Source organism: Procambarus clarkii, chromosome 64, assembly GCF_040958095.1.
Source record: "Procambarus clarkii isolate CNS0578487 chromosome 64, FALCON_Pclarkii_2.0, whole genome shotgun sequence".
NCBI lineage: Eukaryota > Metazoa > Arthropoda > Malacostraca > Decapoda > Cambaridae > Procambarus > Procambarus clarkii.
Window position 1 is genome coordinate 17,289,866 of NC_091213.1, and position 23,756 is coordinate 17,313,621.

At 46.0% G+C, this 23,756-nt stretch overlaps 1 protein-coding gene across 2 annotated transcripts in view; it reads right to left on the reverse strand.

Moving 5' to 3' along the window:
• The window catches only part of LOC123769025 (xanthine dehydrogenase/oxidase), a 170,241-nt gene that overhangs the window by 76,951 nt on the left and 69,534 nt on the right, over positions 1-23,756 (reverse strand). For both annotated transcript variants that reach the window (XM_069309232.1, XM_069309233.1), the window contains 4 exons: positions 21,345-21,512; positions 13,982-14,147; positions 7,539-7,654; positions 6,900-6,989 (listed from right to left, as the gene is read on the reverse strand). In XM_069309232.1, the coding sequence (XP_069165333.1) occupies positions 6,900-6,989; positions 7,539-7,654; positions 13,982-14,147; positions 21,345-21,512 (540 nt within the window). The remainder of the gene's footprint in view (positions 1-6,899; positions 6,990-7,538; positions 7,655-13,981; positions 14,148-21,344; positions 21,513-23,756) is intronic.

Below are 23,756 nucleotides of genomic sequence, written 5' to 3' on the forward strand. Positions count from 1 at the left end.
GCAGGAGCAGCATAGTCAATGAGTGATCTAACTGCTTGAACGTAGTACATTGTGAGTACTGGTAAAGATGCACCATCTCCAAGACTTGTCAGGGAGCGCAAAGCTGAGTTTCTGACTCTACAACGTTGCCAAAGATATTCACTTGCTTGGGTGACTTTAAACTGGCTATGTCTTATGACTCTAGGGTATTGAAAAGCGGCAACCACTCAGTTTCTTGTTCTTGAATTGCGAGTGTGATATCTTGAGTTCTCATTTTAAAGGCCATTGTTTTGCTTTTACTGCTGTTTATTTTCACTGCTATGCATTCCGAGTCCCTGCTGATAATGTCTAGGCCTTTTTGTGCATGGTTCCTGGCGCCTTTGCCATTGATAATGACCACAAAGTCGTCTGCATAGTTTAGCAGTTTGGCTTTTGGTAACTTGTGTTTCATGAATTGTTCCATGAGACAGTTGAAGAGGAAGGGAGTTAGTATTCTTACTTGCGGAGTTCCATTTTCCAGCCTCTTTGAGAAGGAAGCTATTCCTTGGAATTTGACTTTAGCTTCTCTGCTAGGCAGACTTCCTTTACCAAAGGCAAGAACGTGTCCATTGATTTACTTATCCACCAGGCAGCACAGTGTAGCTGGATCATTGGCTAGCTCGAAGGCTTTTTCTAGGTCTAGAAAAATAAGGATTCCGGGTTTGTCATTGATATAATCCAGGAGGGAGGTAAGGCATTCTGTGGCTCTCACACCTTTTCTATAAGCAAACATATTTTGGTGTTGTGGATTGGCCTTCCATTCAATTCGATTAAGCGCCATTCTTTCCGCAGTTTTAGCTTGACAGCTTGTTAATGAGATAGGTCTTTGATTTCCTGGGACTTTGGGTTTCAGAATTGAAACTATAATTACACTATTCCAAGAGAGTGGCCAAGTTCTTGTCACCTATATTTTGTTGATGAGGTTTAAGAAGGCATCTTCAACCTTTTCTCGAAGCTTGGCCAGCATATTGTAAGTGATTTTGTCCGCACCTGGAGCTGTATTTCAAGTTTTCTTTGTGTCTCCTATGAGTTCTTTCAGCTTGAAAAGTTGGTCTAGTTGAAGAGAGGGTGTTGTTTTAGATTCAGCTAAAACAACATCCTCTTTTCAACTAGACCAACCTTTTAATCTGAAAGAACTGAGAAGAACTGAAGAGAGGAAGGTATAGACAAATACATAAGGTAAGAGAGTGAGATGAGAGGTGAGGAGCAGGTAAAAGAAAAAGATAAGAATACGACGAAAGGAACACCTTACGTCTTATTCTTAGAATAGGATAAAAGGCATTCATCCCCTCTAAAGAATTCGGTGAATGTAAGAATGAGAAAGTAAGAATAAGAGGAAGATAAGAATAATAAAATGGGTAAGACTAAGAGACACGGGTAAAGCTTAAGTCAGATCACGTTTGTTAAGAAGGTTGGATCATTTAAGTATGTACTGTGATAGGGAAGAGTCAACAGCAACAAAGCCAGGACTGAGATTCATGTGGGGTAGGTTGTCTATCAGAGCCGACTCGAAAATACGGCGTCTGTGAAGTGTAGAGGTAGGAAAGATTCTTTAAGAAGACCAATCTATAGGATGATTAGACACCATAACATGACAGAGGAGAGCATTGATTTTCTCTGCAGACTCTGCAGAACACTTTTTTTAGGTTTCTTAACTATTTCATTCCGCGTTGGGCCAATTTCGACAAAGTATTGGAGAGGACAAGACGAATAGGAAAGAGAGCATTATCGACATGATAATGGTCCAGGACGGACCGCAACGTCGCCGTTTCTTCATTTTCTGATGTGTGGTTTTGGTCATCATGTTTTCAGCCAAGTTATTGTGGGTCATCGTCTGCATACAATTAAATGACTGGCCAACATGTCATGTTGTTACAGAGCGATGGTCTGGTGGTGCTTGCCACCACCTGACAAAAAAACGTGCTTCAGACTAAATGGGAATATCCTTAGACAATTAATTCCTAATTTTCTAACTCTCTCTTAGCTTACATCACTAACGTGTACATGTCAATAACACAACTCGGAACTCTTTAGAAACGATTATACAAGTTACATACAACTTCCTTTAGATTACATCTCAGCCTCTGCATACTCGTATTATCCCTAAATAAGATTACATAGGCCTTGCTAGATTTGCATATTGTATTAAATATTAATAACTAAATTCTCCTTTGCAAATTATCAAAAGAATTCAAAATATTGTAGAATATATTTATATCAACTAAAAGAATAGCCAAGCCTGCTAATGTTATGTACGGCTTTCTGTCGTTAATTACTCTACTTCACAATTGAGTAATTGAGGCAAAATTTCCTAAGCACATTTAGTAGTATGCATATGCAAAATACTAGATGTGCTTGTTACCTCAGTTCCACGTTTAATTAATCACCAGCACTTTAGTATGCAATTTTTTATTTTTTATAAATATATACACAAAATCTTACATTCTTATATAGTTACTAGCACTCTTAGCGTTTCGGGCAGGTCCTTAATTTTAATTTTCCCTGGAATACGACCCGACAAATCGTTTAACTACCAGGTACCCATTCACTGCTGGGTGAAAAGAGGCGTACAACTAAGAATTGGCGCCTAGTCAATCCACCCCTGCCCAATTGCTTGTGAAGAGCCGAACGAGTGTCATATCACAGCGTCACTGGGACTGGCAAATTAATATTGCAACCCGTTCTCGCAAATTTAATAAGTCAATATTGACTTATTAAATATGTGCATAGGTGACATACTTAACATAATAGATACCCTTAAAAAGATTCATAGAAAACACCGACCTTACCTAACCTTGTTAGTATCTTATGATAAGCATCTTATTGCTTCGTAATTACAATTATTACCTAACCTATAATAGGTATAGGTTAAGTAATAATTGTAATTACGAAGCAATAAGATGCTTATCTTAAGATACTAACAAGGTTAGGTAAGGTCAGTGTTTTCTATGAATCTTTTTAAGGGTATCTATTATGTTTAGAATATCACCTATGCACGTAGTTAATAAGTCAATATTGACTTATTAAATTTGCGAGAACGGGTTGCATATTTCCATTACCACTAGTGGTATCCTACTCTATATGAATAACTCATTATAGTTCAAATTAGTTTAAGGAATAGGTTGCTCAATAAACATATATGTATGCTATATCGTATTGGAAATTGAACGATTTAGTACTTCAGAAATACTGGGAGAGTAAAGGAATGGTGTCTTATGGCTCATATTAAACACCTGCTGGCCAACAACCACCTTGTGCTGGCCAACAACCACCTTGTGCTGGCCAACAACCATCTCGTGCTGGCCAACAACCATCTCGTGCTGGCCAACAACCACCTCGTGCTGGCCAACAACCACCTTGTGCTGGCCAACAACCACCTTGTGCTGGCCAACAACCATCTCGTGCTGGCCAACAACCATCTCGTGCTGGCCAACAACCATCTCGTGCTGGCACCATGTGCTGGCCAACAACCACCTAGTGCTGGCCAACAACCACCTTGTGCTGGCCAACAACCACCTCGTGCTGGCCAACAACCACCTTGTGCTGGCCAACAACCACCTTGTGCTGGCCAACAACCACCATGTGCTGGCCAACAACCATCTCGTGCTGGCCAACAACCATCTCGTGCTGGCCAACAACCATCTCGTGCTGGCCAACAACCATCTCGTGCTGGCCAACAACCACCTCGTGCTGACCAACAACCATCTCGTGCTGGCCAACAACCACCTCGTGCTGGCCAACAACCACCTCGTGCTGGCCAACAACCACAACGTGCTGGCCAACAACCACCTCGTGCTGGCCAACAACCATCTCGTGCTGGCCAACAACCATCTCGTGCTGGCCAACAACCACCTCGTGCTGACCAACAACCATCTCGTGCTGGCCAACAACCACCTCGTGCTGGCCAACAACCACAACGTGCTGGCCAACAACCATCTCGTGCTGGCCAACAACCACAACGTGCTGGCCAACAACCACAACGTGCTGGCCAACAACCACAACGTGCTGGCCAACAACCATCTCGTGCTGGCCAACAACCATCACTTGCTGGCCAACAACCACCTCGTGCTGGCCAACAACCATCACGTGCTGGCCAACAACCATCACGTGCTGGCCAACAACCATCTCGTGCTGGCCAACAACCATCTCGTGCTGGCCAACAACCATCTCGTGCTGGCCAACAACCATCTCGTGCTGGCCAACAACCACCTTGTGCTGGCCAACAACTACCTCGTGCTGGCCAACAACCACCTTGTGCTGGCCAACAACCACCATGTGCTGGCCAACAACCACCTTGTGCTGGCCAACAACCACCTCGTGCTGGCCAACAACCACCTCGTGCTGGCCAACAACCACCTTGTGCTGGCCAACAACCACCTCGTGCTGGCCAACAACCATCTCGTGCTGGCCAACAACCATCTCGTGCTGGCCAACAACCATCTCGTGCTGGCCAACAACCATCTCGTGCTGGCCAACAACCACCTTGTGCTGGCCAACAACCACCTCGTGCTGGCCAACAACCACCTTGTGCTGGCCAACAACCACCTCGTGCTGGCCAACAACCACCTCGTGCTGGCCAACAACCACCATGTGCTGGCCAACAACCATCTCGTGCTGGCCAACAACCACCTCGTGCTGGCCAACAACCACCTTGTGCTGGCCAACAACCACCTTGTGCTGGCCAACAACCACCTCGTGCTGACCAACAACCATCTCGTGCTGGCCAACAATTATCTCGTGCTGGCCAACAACCACAACGTGCTGGCCAACAACCACAACGTGCTGGCCAACAACCATCTCGTGCTGGCCAACAACCATCTCGTGCTGGCCAACAACCATCACTTGCTGGCCAACAACCATCTCGTGCTGGCCAACAACCATCTCGTGCTGGCCAACAACCATCTCGTGCTGGCCAACAACCACCTCGTGCTGACCAACAACCATCTCGTGCTGGCCAACAACCACCTCGTGCTGGCCAACAACCACAACGTGCTGGCCAACAACCACAACGTGCTGGCCAACAGCCATCTCGTGCTGGCCAACAACCATCACTTGCTGGCCAACAACCACAACGTGCTGGCCAACAACCATCTCGTGCTGGCCAACAACCATCTCGTGCTGGCCAACAACCATCACTTGCTGGCCAACAACCATCTCGTGCTGGCCAACAACCATCTCGTGCTGGCCAACAACCATCTCGTGCTGGCCAACAACCACCTCGTGCTGACCAACAACCATCTCGTGCTGGCCAACAGCCACCTCGTGCTGGCCAACAACCACAACGTGCTGGCCAACAACCACAACGTGCTGGCCAACAACCATCTCGTGCTGGCCAACAACCATCACTTGCTGGCCAACAACCACAACGTGCTGGCCAACAACCATCTCGTGCTGGCCAACAACCATCTCGTGCTGGCCAACAACCATCTCGTGCTGGCCAACAACCATCTCGTGCTGGCCAACAACCATCACTTGCTGGCCAACAACCACAACGTGCTGGCCAACAACCACAACGTGCTGGCCAACAACCATCTCGTGCTGGCCAACAACCATCACTTGCTGGCCAACAACCACAACGTGCTGGCCAACAACCATCTCGTGCTGGCCAACAACCACGTCGTGCTGGCCAACAACCACAACGTGCTGGCCAACAACCACCTCGTGCTGGCCAACAACCACAACGTGCTGGCCAACAACCACAACGTGCTGGCCAACAACCATCTCGTGCTGGCCAACAACCATCACTTGCTGGCCAACAACCACCTCGTGCTGGCCAACAACCATCTCGTGCTGGCCAACAACCATCACGTGCTGGCCAACAACCACCTCGTGCTGGCCAACAACCACCTCGTGCTGGCCAACAACCACCTCGTGCTGGCCAACAACCACCTCGTGCTGGCCAACAACCACCTCGTGCTGGCCAACAACCACCTCGTGCTGGCCAAAAACCATCTCGTGCTGGCCAACAACCACAACGTGCTGGCCAACAACCACCTCGTGCTGGCCAACAACCACCTCGTGCTGGCCAACAACCATCTCGTGCTGGCCAACAACCACAACGTGCTGGCCAACAACCATCTCGTGCTGGCCAACAACCACAACGTGCTGGCCAACAACCATCTCGTGCTGGCCAACAACCACAACGTGCTGGCCAACAACCATCTCGTGCTGGCCAACAACCATCACGTGCTGGCCAACAACCATCTCGTGCTGGCCAACAACCACCTCGTGCTGGCCAACAACCATCACGTGCTGGCCAACAACCATCTCGTGCTGGCCAACAACCACCTCGTGCTGGCCAACAACCACCTCGTGCTGGCCAACAACCATCACGTGCTGGCCAACAACCACAACGTGCTGGCCAACAACCACCTCGTGCTGGCCAACAACCATCACGTGCTGGCCAACAACCACAACGTGCTGGCCAACAACCATCTCGTGCTGGCCAACAACCATCACGTGCTGGCCAACAACCACCACGTGCTGGCCAACAACCACCTCGTGCTGGCCAACAACCATCACGTGCTGGCCAACAACCATCTCGTGCTGGCCAACAACCATCACGTGCTGGCCAACAACCACCACGTGCTGGCCAACAACCACCTCGTGCTGGCCAACAACCATCACGTGCTGGCCAACAACCATCACGTGCTGGCCAACAACCACCTCGTGCTGGCCAACAACCATCACGTGCTGGCCAACAACCATCACGTGCTGGCCAACAACCACCTCGTGCTGGCCAACAACCATCACGTGCTGATTCATGAAGAATAAACAAATATATTGTCAATAACATCACCGATAGCTTGTAACTCATTATTAGGCTCGAAGGATTTCTCACGCGTGATGAGAAGACAACATAGACCGCGCGTTCGACCTACCGGCTCAGGCGAGGACCAAGCGAAGACCTTGATGTTGTTCTGGCCAGTGATGTCCGCCGCTCCCAGGAAGGCGAGCACGCCAGGCACCTCCTGCAAGATAAAGATACACCGATCATCTGACGAGGAGATGCAGCCTCCTCCACGGTAACCTGCTCACCAGAGGGCTCCGGTGACCTTCTCACCAGAGGGCCCCGGTGACCTGCTCACCAGAGGGCCCCGGTGATCTGCTCACCAGAGGGCCCCGGTGACCTGCTCACCAGAGGGCCCCGGTGATCTGCTCACCAGAGGGCCCCGGTGACCTGCTCACCAGAGGGCCCCGGTGACCTGCTCACCAGAGGGCCCCGGTGACCTACTCACCAGAGGGCCCCGGTGACCTGCTCACCAGAGGGCCCCGGTGACCTGCTCACCAGAGGGCCCCGGTGACCTGCTCACCAGAGGGCCCCGGTGACCTGCTCACCAGAGGGCCACGGTGACCTGCTCACCAGAGGGCCCCGGTGACCTGCTCACCAGAGGGCCCCGGTGACCTGCTTACCAGAGGGCCCCGGTGACCTGCTCACCAGAGGGCCACGGTGATCTGCTCACCAGAGGGCTCACCAATGCCCCGGAGTGTCCTTCTTACCACTAGTACAAAACACTTACCAGAGCCGCAGAAGCGTCGATACTGACGATACGAGCGTTGGCTTCAGTGGAGGTGACGAACATACCGACTGCCTCTCCAGGCTGTGTGGGAACAGTGGACACGTACTCGGCTTCCCCTGGCGGACCAGACACCAACTTGTTACTTAATGACTCCACTCTGTAAATTGTCTCAAAACTAATTAATAGATAAACCCTTCACCCTACAAACACACATTTACACACAGAAAGGCGGGGTCCAAGAGCTCATAGCTCGATTCTGCAGGCACAAATAATAAATAGTAAATACACGGAAACAAAACTCTGAGGACTCATAACAAATGCAATGTTTCCCCAGGACCACACTGAAATATAGAAAGAGAGAGGGAAGGCAGGGTAGGAGGCGGAGTGGCCCGATCGGTGAGAAAGGAATGCAGTTTCGAGGAGTTGGTTATCCCAGGCTGCGCGGGGGTCAGAGACTACATTACAGGCACTGTGACGATGGGAGGACCAAGAGTAGTAGTCGTAGTGATATATAACCCCCTACTAAATAACAGAAGACCCAGGCAGGAGTATGACAGAAATAACATAGCAGTTAATGTAATTGAGAAGGCAGCCTCTGTCGCCTATAGAAATTGATCTCGTGTGCTTATCATGGAAGATTTCAATAACATTATGATAAACTGCGAAAACAAAGAACTGCATGGAGATGAAGAAACGTGGGGAGATAAGCTATTGGATGTGGCAACAAGAACCTTTTTAAGCCAGCATGTTAGAGGATGTTGGAAATAACGAACAGTGTATTCTCCTTTAGCTACTAATATTAACATTTACTAACATAACTAATGCGTAGAATTAACATAATTAATGTTTCTATAGTAAGGCAATATTTTGCCAGATCCTTTCTAGTCCTCATGTCGCTGGGAGGCAGCGTCAAGCTGAAACTTGAAATCCTCCACGTTTTGTTGGAAATATTATCGAATCCAGTTAATTGCTTTTTCTTTCTAAGTATTATTTTTTATGAAAGAGTATAATTATATCGCGTACCTTTGCGTACTGAACCCGATCATTTAATCAGATTGATTACATCAGTAAATATTACTGCGACGTAAAATAAATACACGTCGACCCTTCTCGTTTAATGAGTGTTAATTAAACCTATTGCCTTGCGAGAAGAGGTATTATGATTATATATATTTATCTGTGACATCAGTACTTGTCATGGTTCCTTACTTCCCTAATTAATTACCAGTAAATAAAATACTTTAAGCTCGAGATCACTTTGAGGTGTTCTGCGCATGCGTATCCGAGCAAGGGGAAAGGAGGAGGGCGTCACTCTGCCATGCGCACTCACAGGCTTGCACCGTGGACGCCATTACAGAGAGAACAACGTGGTCAAGCAGGCAATACTAAAATGCTTTTAATTCTCGTGTCTAGTTTATATTTATCCCGTAATCCGACCTACTGCATCAGTGAACGTCAGGGACCATCAACTACTCCTACAATAAGCAGACACGATATCGGCGACCGTAATAAGTATATCAGTTCCTACGTTAGTTTTTTTAGTGTATACACATAAATTAACGTGTAGGTTGTTCGTCGTCATATAGCAGGAAGACCACAAAAACTACGTTAGTTTTATCTCGTATTTATTTATTCCCGCTTTTTCTAATGAATAGTGGAATAATTTATTAGCCTAGGCATTTTCTACAATTTTATTGTGATTCCAGCGTGAATTGTGAGGACAAGCCGAGACAATCTTCCCCTCCTTGCCATTACACAACCAATTGGGCTGGACGGGAGAGCGACGGTCTCGCTTCATGCAGGTCGGCGTTCAATCCCCGACCGTCCAAGTGGTTGGCACCATTCCTTCCCCGCCGTCCTACCCCAAATCCTTATCCTGATCCCATCCCCAGTGCTATATAATCGTAATAGCTTGGCGATTTCCCCTGCTAATTCCCTTCCCCCTTCCCCTCCATGTGGTTTCCATTGTCCTGTGTTCTCAACAATAACATTGGCAACGAGATTACGTCTTCGAGTATTTGAGCTGTGAAATGAACGTTGTGAAGTCTTCTTTACAGCTAAGCCCTCATACTAATTTTTCGTAGATACTTTAGTCACATTCTTTATTTATTTATTTCCGTGATATATTACTTATACATGTGCTATTCATTTCTTATGCATGTATATAATATTTCAATGTGTAGTTAGACAAATTTACATTCATTCATTTTCTAACTATTTACTTCAGCGTAGAACCAGCGCTGAAATAATACTAGGGATATATTTATCTTTTAATATGTAATACTCCAGATTTATGTGTTAAGTCTACTCTTTAATTACTTGTAACTACAGTTCATATAATGCTCTTAAATTAATATTCTACTGATTTAATTAAGGTCCATAGGACACTGGTTCTTTGGATCATTTCATAATAATTTATTTTTCCTTCTTTTTATATAAAAGGAGGTGGTCCTTCGAAGCTGTCGTTTGCATTTAATTTATATGATTATAATTAATATTGAGAGTTAGACTTTTCCCACAGTGGACCCACAAGAGTGAAAGGCAACGACGACCCCGCTAAACTCGACACCGTGAATGACTCTGACATAAGGGAATTCGAAGCCCCCGTGGGAATGATCGATCACATTGTACTGATGTTTATGTGCCTAGTAGAAGTAGGGTTAACGTACTCATGGAAGGGGGCTCAGACAACAAAAAGCTGGCATTCCGAAAGGGAAATTATTACATGAAATAACGCAATGCAAATGAGGAATCCATGGTCTAATCAAGAATATAACCTGTCACTGCCACTAAGTACATGGACAAGAAGAAGAAACTTTAAAAATAACAGGACACGAGAGCAAAGAACCTGAATGCCAGGAATAAGTACCTCAGGGTGAGAAGAGAGGCAGAAAGACAGTAGGAAAATGACCGCAAGTAAGTCAAAGACTCAGCCTAAATTGTTGCACAGCCACATCAGAAGGAAAACAACAGAAGGAACCAGTAATGAAATTGAGGATAGGGTCAGACAGGTTCACTGCAAATGAAAAGGAAGCATGCGAGGAAATCAATATGAAATTCCAGGACGCCGTCCCATTAGAGCAGGAAGATGTCCCTGAGATAAGAGAGGGAATATCTAACCAGACACCACAGAAGGAGTTTATGATTAGCAGTGTGGAGGTAAGGAAGCATTTGCTTCAGTTGGATGTGGCAAAGGCTATAGGCCCAGAAGGAATCTCACCATGGATACTAAAAGAAATCGCAGAAGTATTGTGCCTGCTGCTGTCGGTGGTGTATAACAAGTCACTGGTACCAGGTGAACTGCCAACAATTTAAAAGACGGTTAATGCAGTCCTGATACACAAGAAGGGTGCCAGATAGAAGTCACTGAACTACAGGCCAGTGTCCCTAACTTGCACACCTTGCAAAGTGATGGAGAAGATTTTTTGCCAAAAAACTAATAGAAGATGTGGCGCGAAAGAATTTTGTGACATCATCAGCATGAGTTTTAGGGATTTCAGGGACTCAGTACAGCACAGGAGACTGCTATTTAAACCTGAGAGGCAGGCGGGAGTAAGCGGGAAAGCTCTAGCTTGTGTAAAGTATTATTTAACAGGCAGGAACCAGAGAGTAACAGTCAGGGGGGGAGAAATCAGACTGGCGAACCGTAACGAGTGGAGTACCTAAAGGATCGGTGCTGGGTCCAGTTCTATTTCTAATACACGTGAATGACATGTCTACAGGAATCGAGTCCTATAAGTCGATGTTCGCGGATGCCGCGAAATTATTGAGACGAGTTGCGACAGATGAGGATTCTAGGATACTCCAAGAGGAATTGAACAATTTGCAGAGATGGTCAGAGAAAGGGCTACTGGAGTTCAACACGAGCAAGTTTAAAGTTATGGATATAGGACCAGGTGACAGGAGACCTGAGTATCAGTACACAGTGAAGGGAAACTACCTTCCTGTAACGATTCGGGAAAGGAACGACGACTTGACGACTCTAAAAAGTAGAGATCACCACTGGATCCCTCCCAACTGACTATGGAGTCCCTCCCCACTCACTATGGAGTCTCTCCCAACTCACTATGGAGTCCCTCCCCACTCACTATGGAGTCTCTCCCAACTCACTATGGAGTCCCTCCCCACTCACTATGGAGTCTCTCCCAACTCACTATGGAGTCCCTCCCCACTCACTATGGAGTCTCTCCCAACTCACTATGGAGTCCCTCCCCACTCACTATGGAGTCCCTCCCCACTCACTATGGAGTCCCTCCCCACTCACTATGGAGTCCCTCCCCACTCACTATGGAGTCCCTCCCCACTCACTATGGAGTCCCTCCCCACTCACTATGGAGTCCCTCCCCACTCACCATGGAGTCCCTCCCCACTCACCATGGAGTCCCTCCCCACTCACTATGGAGTCCCTCCCCACTCACTATGGAGTCCCTCCCCACTCACTATGGAGTCCCTCCCCACTCACTATGGAGTCCCTCCCCACTCACTATGGAGTCCCTCCCCACTCACTATGGAGTCCCTCCCCACTCACTATGGAGTCCCTCCCCACTCACTATGGAGTCCCTCCCCACTTACTATGGAGTCCCTCCCCACTCACTATGGAGTCCCTCCCCACTCACTATGGAGTCCCTCCCCACTCACTATGGAGTCTCTCCCAACTCACTATGGAGTCCCTCCCCACTCACTATGGAGTCCCTCCCCACTCACTATGGAGTCCCTCCCCACTCACTATGGAGTCCCTCCCCACTCACTATGGAGTCCCTCCCCACTCACTATGGAGTCCCTCCCCACTCACTATGGAGTCCCTCCCCACTCACTATGGAGTCCCTCCCCACTCACTATGGAGTCCCTCCCCACTCACTATGGAGTCCCTCCCCACTCACTATGGAGTCCCTCCCCACTCACTATGGAGTCCCTCCCCACTCACTATGGGTCCCTCCCCACTCACTATGGAGTCCCTCCCCACTCACTATGGAGTCCCTCCCCACTCACTATGGAGTCCCTCCCCACTCACTATGGAGTCCCTCCCCACTCACTATGGAGTCCCTCCCCACTCACTATGGGTCCCTCCCCACTCACTATGGGTCCCTCCCCACTCACTATGGAGTCCCTCCCCACTCACTATGGAGTCCCTCCCCACTCACCAAGGGGTCCCTCCCCACTCACAATGGAGTCTCTCACCACTCACTTTAGAGTCTGTTATGACCCCATGTAGCCTGGGTGGTGTTACGAACCCGGATCCGACGTCCGAGCACGGAGCAGTGACGACCGCGCCATCTGTGGGCCAGCTCCCGAAACCCCCGCCAAACGGACGACGACACCTGGTGAGGACGGTGAATACTGGCCACAAGGGCCAGTTTCCAGTCCTGTGCAGCTCACAACACCGCCGCTGCTGACCTCTGGTGAGGTGGTGCTCAGACACCAGCGCCATCTATGGAGTGGATAGGTGGGCGTTTGTGTCTGAGCCTGTAAGTGAGGTGCCTTAGTGTGTCCCAGTTATTGATGACGTGTCTGCTTACAGAGTCGACCTGGGACTGCTGTGATGGAAGTTGAGTCAGTCTACCCAAGGAAGCCGTCTCCATATCTTGTGCTTTGCTGCAGCAGCTGTGAAGTCGTCCCCCGGAAGAACACTGTGGTGTTACCCTGCCAGTGGAGTGGCAGTAGAAGGATTACTCGGGACTGACTGCTGGAGACGTTTATCCACTGGGGTATTGAGGACAGGAGAGTGATTTGTGATATCACACGAGACTCCTGTCTAGGGCGTTACCCTAATATCGCCCGTGGAGTGGCCTGACCAGCCTTGCTGATCCGGAACCTGCCAGCAGACCTGCTGGACGTGTGGTTGACGGCCTCCACGGCGGTGCCCCCAGTGGACCTGTGTTTTGGCTGACCTGTGGCCAGGGTAGGCTCAGCTTCCCAGAGGATTCGTTGTGAGGCCACGAAGAAGCACCGAGGATTTAGCACCGAGAGCCTGTGTCAAGAGTCTTCAACAGAAGACAATTGTGTATTTCCCCTGTACAGTGTTAATACCCCTCCCCCTGTGCACTCTTTTTATATAATATTTATAGGTGATGGTAATTATAATCTTAAGTTCTTAACTTTCTTTCCCTTCCCCCTTTAAGTTACTTGCGTCACGGATCACATCCCTTGAAAGCCACTACTGGCTTGGGGTCGGATATAACTTCCTCTAACATCAGAGTAAGAACCCCGTTGCGTCCCGAGAGGGCCGTAACAGGTGGTACGAGTCTACTCCTGTGAGAGTTATTCTGCTTTCCGTATATGAGACCCTCCACACTCACCACTACACTGTATGTTAACCTCCAGCCCCCCGCCACCCTCCACACTCACCACTACACTGTATGTTAACCTCCAGCCCCCCGCCACCCTCCACACTCACCACTACACTGTATGTTAACCTCCAGCCCCCCGCCACCCTCCACACTCACCACTACACTGGATCTTGGCCTCGAGCTTAGGGACGGCCTCGGCCAGGGGCCAGACGTCAGAGTTCGGGTCAAAGATTTGTTGTCCGCTGGAGAGCGGTCGCTGGAGGACGGTGGCGCCGCTGGCCACACTCGCTCCTGCTGCTGCTCCAATTATTCCCAGCACAGTCTGTTGGGAGAGTCACCAGGTATGAGGGAGGGTCGGGAGATATGAGGGAGGGTTAGGAGGTATGAGGGAGGGTCAGGAGGTATGAGGGAAGGTCAGGCGGTATGAGGGAAGGTCAGGCGGTATGAGGGAGGGTTAGAAGGTATGAGGGAAGGTCAGGCGGTATGAGGGAAGGTCAGGCGGTATGAGGGAGGGTCAGGAGGTATGAGGGAAGGTCAGGCGGTATGAGGGAGGGTTAGAAAGTATGAGGGAAGGTCAGGCGGTTTGAGGGAAGGTCAGGCGGTATGAGGGAGGGTTAGGAGGTATGAGGGAAGGTCAGGCGGTATGAGGGAGGGGCAGGAGGTATGAGGGAGGGTTAGGAGGTATGCGGGAGGGTCAGGAGGTATGAGGGAGGGTCAGGAGGTATGAGGGAGGGTCAGGAGGTATGAGGTAGAGTCGTGAGGTATGAGGGAGGGATCGGGAGTTATGAGACAGGGTCGGGAGGTATGAGGGAGGGTCAAGAGATATGAGTGAAGATCGGTAGGAACGAAGAAAGATCGGGAGCTATGAGGAAAGATCGGGAGGTATGAGGGAGTGTCAGGAGGAATGAGGGAGGATCAGGAGGTATGAGGGAGGGTCAAGAGTTAAGAGTGAGACTCGGGAGGTTTGAACGAGGGTCAGGAGGTATGAGGGAGCGTAGGGAGGTATGAGGGAGGGTCGGATGGTATGATGAACAGTCGGGAGGTATGAGGGCGGGTCAAGAGATATGAGCGAAGGTCAGGAGATATGAGAAAGGGTTTGAAGGTATTAGAAAGGGTCAAGAGATATGAGAGATGGTCAGGTGATATGAGGGAAGGTAACGAGGTATGAAGGAGTATCAGGAGATATGAAGAAATATCGAGAGGTATGCGGGAGGGTCGCGAGGTATGAGGGAAGGCCATACAATCAGGTGGTATGGGATATGGTCAGGAGGTATGAGGGATGGTCAATAGGTATGAGGGTGAGCCAAGAGGTATAAAGGAGGGTCGTGAGGAATGAAGGAGGGTCGGGAGGCATGAGGGAGGGTCAGGAGGTATGAGGGAGGGTCAGGAGATATGAGGGAGGGAATCTTCATTTATAATATTAAAACCTAGAACCTCAGGAGCCGCTATAACGAGGTCATAAGCGCCGTATGGATACAGTAAAATTACACTCTAAAACAGTACCGATATTTTGTAGTATAATAAAAAGTCTAAGGAAACTAATTGATACTGAAACATATCATAAATGCTGGAAATGATGAAATTTTGTTTTGAGTATATCAAATTTATAGAAGCTATATCAGAAGAATAATAGTTTTCTTAAACGAAACAAAATTTCTTTCACCGAAAATGTCAAACCTACAAGTCTAAAGATATCTGTATATTCCCGTATGTCACTCTCAGTTATCAAGATACCTGCCTGGACCGCACATTCTCCATGTGTGGTACACTTGGAGAATGCACGCACACACACACATTAATCTCTAGTTGATTGACAGTTGAGAGGCGGGACCAAAGAGCCAGAGCTGAACCCCCGTACGCACAAATAGGTGAGTACAAATAGGTGAGTACAAATAGGTGAGTACACACACACACACACACACACACACACACACACACACACACACACACACACACACACACACACACACACGTGGGAAAGGAAAAAAAATGAAATGCAGACGAGAAACTCATGGTTTAATCAGAGATGTAAGGTAGCAAAGCAACTAAGAACAAGGGCGTGGAGAAACTATAGAAGTAATAGGACACTAGAGAGCAGAGAAAGATACCAGAGTGCCAGGAATATATACGTCAGGTCGAGAAGAGAGGCAGAAGGGCCATATGAAAATGACATAACAAGCAAGGCAAAGACTCAATCTAAATTGCTGCACAGCCACATCGGGAGAAAAACAACAGAGAAGGAACAGGTAATGAAACTGAGGATAGGGGCAGACAAATTCACTACAAACGACAAGAAAGTGTGTGAGGAACTCAATAAGAAATTCCAGGAGGTCTTCACATTAGAGCAAGGAGACGTTCAAGAGATAAGTCAGGGAATAGATGACCAGGCACCGCTAGAAGACTTTGGGATTACCAGTGGGGAGGTGAGGAAGCTTTTACTAGAGTTAGATGTGACAAAGGCTATAGGTCCGGAGTGAATCTCACCATGGATACTAAAGGAAGAAGCAGAAGCACTGTGCCTGACACTTCCCATGGTGCTTAACAAATCACTGGTAACAGGGGGAACTGCAAAAAATTGGGAACACTGCTAATGTAGTTCCAATATACAAAAGGGGGATAGGCAAGAGGAAGTACACTACAGGCCAGTGTCCCTAACTTGCATACCATGCACGTTGATGGAGAAGATTATGCAAAAAATACTAGTGGAACATCTGGAGCAAAATAACTTTGTAACACAATATCAGCATGGGTTCAGGGATGGCAAGTCATGCCTCAGAGGATTTATGGAATTCTACGATCAGGCAACAAAAATCAGCCAAAAAAGAGAGGGGTGGGCAGATTGCATATTTTTGGATTGCCAGAAAGCCTTTGACACAGTACTACACAAGAGACTAGTGCGAAAGCTCGATATGCAGGCAGGAGTGAAAGGGAAGGTACTCCATTGGATAAGGGAGTACCTAAGTAACAGAAGACAGTGAGTCACTGTGAGGGGTGAGGTCTCAGATTGGCGAGACGTTACAAGTGGAGTCCCGCAGGGTTCAGTCCTTGGACCTATACTGTTTCCGATATATGTAAATGATCTCCCAGAGGGAATAGACTCGTTCCTCTCAATGTTTGCTGATGATGCAAAAATTATGAGGAGGATTAAGACAGAAGAAGATAGTATGAGAATACAAGATGACCTAGATACACTGAATGAATGGTCCAACAAATGGCTACTACAGTTTAACCCGAGTAAATGTAAGGTAATGAAACTAGGGAGTGGAAACAAGAGGGCAGAAACAGGATACCGAATGGGAGATGAGATCCTTTTTGAAACTGACAGAGAGAAAGATCTAGGAGTTGATATGACGCAAAACCTGTCTCCTGAAGCCAACATAAAAAGAATAACACCGGCGGCGTATGCGAGGCTTGCTAAAATTAGAACTACCTTCAGAAACCTGTGCAAGGAAGTCTTCAGAACCTTGTATGCCACATTTGTAAGACCAATCTTGGCGTATGCGGCCCCAGCATGGAGCCCGTACCCTGTCAAGCACAGGACTAAGCTGGAAAAAGTTCAGAGGTATGCCACTAGGTTATTCCCAGAACTAAAAGGCATGAGTTACGAAGAAAGGCTGTTTGAAATGCACCTAACGTCGCTGATAGCTGGGAGAGCTCGGGGAGATATGATCACCACTTTCAAAATTCTAAGAGGAATCGACAGAGATAAATTATTTAACACGGGAGGTGGGGGGGGAGGTTTTTTTTTTTTTTTTTTGAGATATATACAAGAGTTGTTACATTCTTGTACAGCCACTAGTACGCGTAGCGTTTCGGGCAAGTCCTTAATCCTATGGTCCCTGGAATACGATCCCCTGCCGCGAAGAATCGTTTTTTCATCCAAGTACACATTTTACTGTTGCGTTAAACAGAGGCTACAGTTAAGGAATTGTGCCCAGTAAATCCTCCCCGGCCAGGATACGAACCCATGACATAGCGCTCGCGGAACGCCAGGCGAGTGTCTTACCACTACACCACGGAGACTGCTTAACTGGGTTACGCAGTTACTGTTACGACTGGGTTACGCAAACAAAGGGACACAGGTGGAAACTGAGTACCCAAATGAGCCACAGGGACGTTAGAAAGAACTTGTCCAGTATCAGAGTAGTTAACAGATGGAATGCATTAGGCAGTGATGTGGTGGAGGCAAACTCCATACAGTTTCAAATATAGATATGATAGAGCCCAGTAGGCTCTGGCATCGGTACAATAGTTTATTGACAGTTGAGAGGCAGGACCAAAGAGCCAGAGCTCAACCCCCGCAAGTACAACTTGGTTAGTACACACTATGGACAGGGAACAATAGGATTAGATGCAGCAAAGCTAGGAACGAATACATTAATATAAGGAGAGTATCGGAAAGAAAGAAAGAATGAGAACGACATTGTGATCAAAGCGAAAAAGCAACATAAATTACTACATAGTCATACAAGAAGGAAAATGTCAATGAACGACCAAGTGACAAGATTATGGAAAACAAAATTATATCCCGAAAGCGACAAGAAAATCTGCGAAGTATTGAATGCCAGTTTCCATGGAGTGTTCACAAATGAGAGCGAGCAGCTCGCACTGTTTGAAGAGAATATGGCCCCTAGATGAGAGGCTAACAGATATAGAGTAGACAGTAGAGGAGGTAATGATACAACTAACCGCACTGGTGAAACTAAAGCAGTTGGACCACAATGTATCCCTGTGGATACTAAAGGAGGCAGTGTAGGCCCTCAGCATGCCTCTAGGAAGGATCTACAATGATTCACTTACAAAGGGAGATTGGCCCAGATGCTGGAAGAAGGCAAATGTGCTAACATTTTTCAAGAAAGAAGATAGGGAAGAGATACTTAACTAGAGACCAGTATCACTGACAAGAATCCCTTGAAAAGTGCTTGAAAGAATAATCAGGTTAGGATTAAGTTAACACTTAGAGAAAAATTGGTATGTAAGCAGAAACCAACATCGGTTCAGAGAAGGGAAATTATGCCTAACAAACCTTCTGAAATTTTATGATAAAGTAACAAGAATATGGCAAGTCAGGAGAAGGAAAGGCAGATTGCATATCTCTGGACTGGCAAAAAACCTTTGATACAGTACCGCACAGGAGACTGCTATTCAAACTTGAAAGGTTTGCAAGAGTAAGCAAAAAACAATTTATCTCTGGTTAAGAATTACTTAATAGGCAGAAGTCTGGATTGGCGAACCGTAACGCGTGAAGTACATCAAAGATTGGTGCTGGGACCAGTTCTGTTTCTAATATATGAGAACGACATGTCTACAGGAGTCGAGTCCTATCTGTCGATGTTCGTGGATGACGCGGAATTAATGAGTAGAGTTGTGACAAATACGAATTGTTGGATCCACCAAGAGGACTTGAAAAAGCTGCAGAGATGGTCAGAGAAATGGCTACTGGAGCACAATACGAGCAAGAGTAAAGTTATGGAAATGGGACTACGTGACAAGAGATCTAAAGGTCAGGACACAATGAAGGGAAAACTACCTACCTGTGACGACGATTTGAGAAAGGGACCTGAGAGTGGACGTAGCACCAAATCTAACTTTTGAGACACATATAAATCGAGTAAAGACAGCAGCGTACTCTACTTTAGCAAAATTTAAAACGTCATTCAGAAACCTAAGTAAGGAGGCATTTAGAGCTAGAGTGCTTTACACTGCCTAAATAAGACCAGTCTTAGAGTATGTAGCCCAATCATTGAGCCTCCTCCTGAAGAAACACATTAGAAAACTGGAAAAGTTTCAGAAATTTGCGACGAGGCTCGTCCCAGACTTGAGAGGGGTGGGATATGAAAAGCGACGGAAGGATCTGACCCTGACCAAGCTAGAAAAAAGTGGGGAGACATTATAACAAAATATAAAATACTTAGAGTGGATTGACAGAGTGAAATTAGAAGAAATGTTCGCAGAGTCATTGCTTTAAACAACTGGCAGCTAGCAAGGCAGGATCCAAGAGCCAATGCTCGATCCTGCAGGCTCAAATAGGCGAGAACACACACACACACCTGTTGATTGACGCTTGAGAGGCGGGGAACCAAAGAGCCAGAGCTCAACCCCCGCAAGCACAATTAGGTAAGTACACACACCCACACCCACACTCACACGCGCGCAAGTGGTAAAAGAGAATGAGACGATCAAGGAAATGTGTGACTAACAAGAAGCAGAAATTAAACAAGAAATTAAGGAAAACTGCTTACAACAGTAAATTAGTAAAAAACATTGCAGATAGAATTAAGTCCATAATAATTTTCAGGTGTTTAAAAAAGAAAATTATCATCTAGGGTGGAAAGAGCAGCAGTAGAGATTTTTTTGCAGGGAAATTCCTGCGTGGGCCCTAAGTCTCTGGCTGGCCCACTGAACAGAGCCACATAGATACTATAGGAAAGAGATAGTTGGGTTGACTGTGCCTCTCTGGACCTAAAAAAGCCTGTTTGTAGAGTGTTCTGACATGGATGACAAATGTTCTAACAGACAGATGAGGGCAGTAATCAGAGGCAATGTATCTGACTGGAGGAGTGTTACTAGCGGAGTACCACAGGGTTCGGTTCTTGTACCAGTAATGTTTATCATCTACATAAGCGATCTACCAGAAGGAATACTGAATTATATGAATGCGTTTGTTGATGATGCTAAGATAATGAGGAAGATAAGAGACTTAGACGATTGTAATACCCTTCAAATTGATCTAGATAAAATAAGTGCTTGGAGTATCAAGTTGCAAATGGAATTCAATGTGAATAAATGGCATATTATGGAATGTGGAATTGGAGAAAAAAAACATACAAATTATTCCAGTGATAATAAAGCCCAACCAAAGCAGAGGACCTTATTCCAGGATGAAAATTGTCAAATGGAAAGGACCTCTTTTAGAGAAAGGTAGGCTGCAGTAACCTGGGCCGACTTCCCAGTCACAATGATATGTACTGGTCAGCAGCAAAAAAATTTCTGGTTAACCATCTTGAGATGATTTCGGAGCTTTTTTAGTGTCCCCGCGGCCCGGTCCTCGACCAGGCCTCCACCCCCAGGAAGCAGCTCGTAACAGCTGACTAACACCCAGGGATCTATTTTACTGCTAGGTAACAGGGGCATAGGGTGAAAGAAGCTCTGCCCATTGTTTCTCGCCGGCGCCTGGGATCGAACCCAGGACCACAGGATCACAAGTCCAGCGTGCTGTCCGCTCGGCCGACCGGCTCACCATGGCGCTTGACTAAATATAGCCATAAAGATCCTCTGAATCCAATGGATGTGTCGAGTTGAAAGAACTCATTGCTATAATTGAAACATTTTACGTTGTTATAATGACCTTCAGTACGAGCAGATTCTGGATGATAAACATCCTACATTTGGTTATCACTAACCATAAAAATAATCTAAACCTTTAAAGTGATTGTTTAAAGCAATCTGTACACCAGTTGATTGACATTTGAGAGGCGGGACCAAAGCTCAACTCCCGCAAGCCCAACTAGGTAAGTACCTTGTAAAGAAGGTTCTGGGTGAGGGCCAGCCTGTACTCTGGGGAAGAGGCTGCAGGATCATCGAGAGGAACCACCTCGGAGGCCAGAGCAGTAAACGCGGACTGTAGTGTTGCTTCGTCCTCCAAGCTCTGGCCTGCCAGCGCTGCCTCCGTTGCTGTAGCGCGCACCTGCAAGCAACAAGTCATATAGTGCTACCTAACAGTTGTATTCCACACTACAGGGTTTAGTTTGAAAATATATCAAGTGCATGCAATCGCTTGCCTTTCGATGTGCATCTCAACGATTGTATCAAGATCCAAAACACATATATAGCTGATCTTTCGACAAATTCTGAATTACACTTGTAAATGGAAGTAAAACACTAAACGAAACTCAATACCCATACGCTGCTTCTCAAATTTACGCTTATTGAAGGTGAATAAAATCAGACTAATGCTGCAAACAGGATTAACATGGTTGAGAATGTTTCACTCATGCTCCAGACATACCTAACAGGGTGAGAATGCTCCAGATTAACCTGACAAGGGGTGAGAATGTTCCGCAAATCCTCCAAACTAATTTTACAAGGGTGAAAATGCTCCACAAATGCTCCAAATGAGGAATGGCTCCACAACTGAAACATTTTTATTTTGGCTGTATTTCAGATTTTAACCCACATAATATATTGTGAAATTTAGGCTTATATGAGTCCGTCATGGGGTAATATATTAATTAGGGACATATCATGCATCTAGTGTTGTACGTTAGTTCTTGGACTCGCTTCTAGATGTCAGTGATATACGGTGATAAATGGGAAAAAATAGCCTAAAATACATAAAGTTATAAGGTAATAAGATTATCTGTGTTATGTATTTACTATTTACTAGAATTTGTAAACAGTGAGACAAAGCTTTTTCTATAAAGTGAGAGCGGAACATCCAGTGTAACAGTGCTAAAGGTGTATAGTATTGGGATCAAGTAAAGTACAAGGTTGGGTGAGAGTGTTTTGGGATGACTGTGGAGATAAGATGCCGGATAGATAATGTACACAATAACAAAAGTTTTCCTTTTCCTATAATTTACAATGAAAATATGTGGAATAAATGTTAGGTGAAGGATGTTCTATAAGGAATAGCAAAAACATGACGCATTGACAGGTGTCGAAGATGCAATCTATTGGAGGATATGATATTTGAAGGCATGAACATAGCAATTATTATTTTTTCAAAGAATATTGCGTAATAGCAAACCCAGCTCTAGGTTAGGTTAAAGCTATTTGGATTTAACTGATGTACGAAAATGCCTAATAACTCTACTATTCCTAGAAGAGTATGAGAGCTTAAGTTAAGGCAGAATGGGATGTCCTGCCAGTGTTCCAGGATGGGAAAATGTCCAAATAGACACTTTTCATAAGAATATATTGTATTAGAGACCAGAAGAAGCATTAATACAGGGAATTTGGATTAAAATGGGGGTAGGTAATGTGTGGATTGTATGCTGAAAATAACTAGACGGATGCCACTCTGACAGAGTGAAATGTTTTTAAGAAAGGGAAAGGCTGTGTGTGTGTGTGTGTGTGGTGTGTGGATTTGATGTTGGAGATCATAAATCAGGTTAAATTTAGGTTAAATTTTGATAACCTTAGTAAAATATAGTTTTTAGTTATGTTAGAATGAATTAACATAGGCAAGTTAGGATAATTCCGTTGGTTGTGTGTGCATTGCGTGTGGGATTTTGTATACATGTTAGTGTTCAAATGATTTTGTTGTGAGTGTGGATTTGAAATGGGTATGAGTGCTTTTGAAAGTTTGTGCAAGATTATATTAGTATGTAAACGTAATTGTGTTTATGAAAATGTGGGTCTTACGCCTCTCAACCGTCAATCAACTGGTGAACAGATTCTTAAATCTATTGTGCTCTAACATATCTAGATTTTAAAATGTGCATGGAGTCTGCTTCTACCACATTCCTGTCCAACCCGTTCTCGCAATTGCTTATAGTCAATATATTGCTTATGAATAAGTGCATATGTGACATACTAATTTATTGTGAATATTTGAGTTTACCTTGAAATGCTGAATAGAAAACCACAACCTGACCTAACCTTCTTAGCATGTTAATATATTACAATTAGTACTGAACCTATACCAATATTGATTTTACAGTTTTATGAAAATAATAAAACAAAACTAAAATATGTAAATAAATTGTAAAGTAACTCAGGATATTGCCAAATTATGTATAAAATCTCTACTGTTTAATAAAACTGAGAGGAAAAGTTAGTGCCTTGGAAAAAATGGTTCTTGGAATATTTCACATATATACTTATTTATATGTGAAATAGTAACTATATGCAATAAGTCATATATGTGCTGTCTTGTGCGAGAGCGGGTTGTCCTGTCTAATGCATCTCATTTCTTAACTACTCTGGC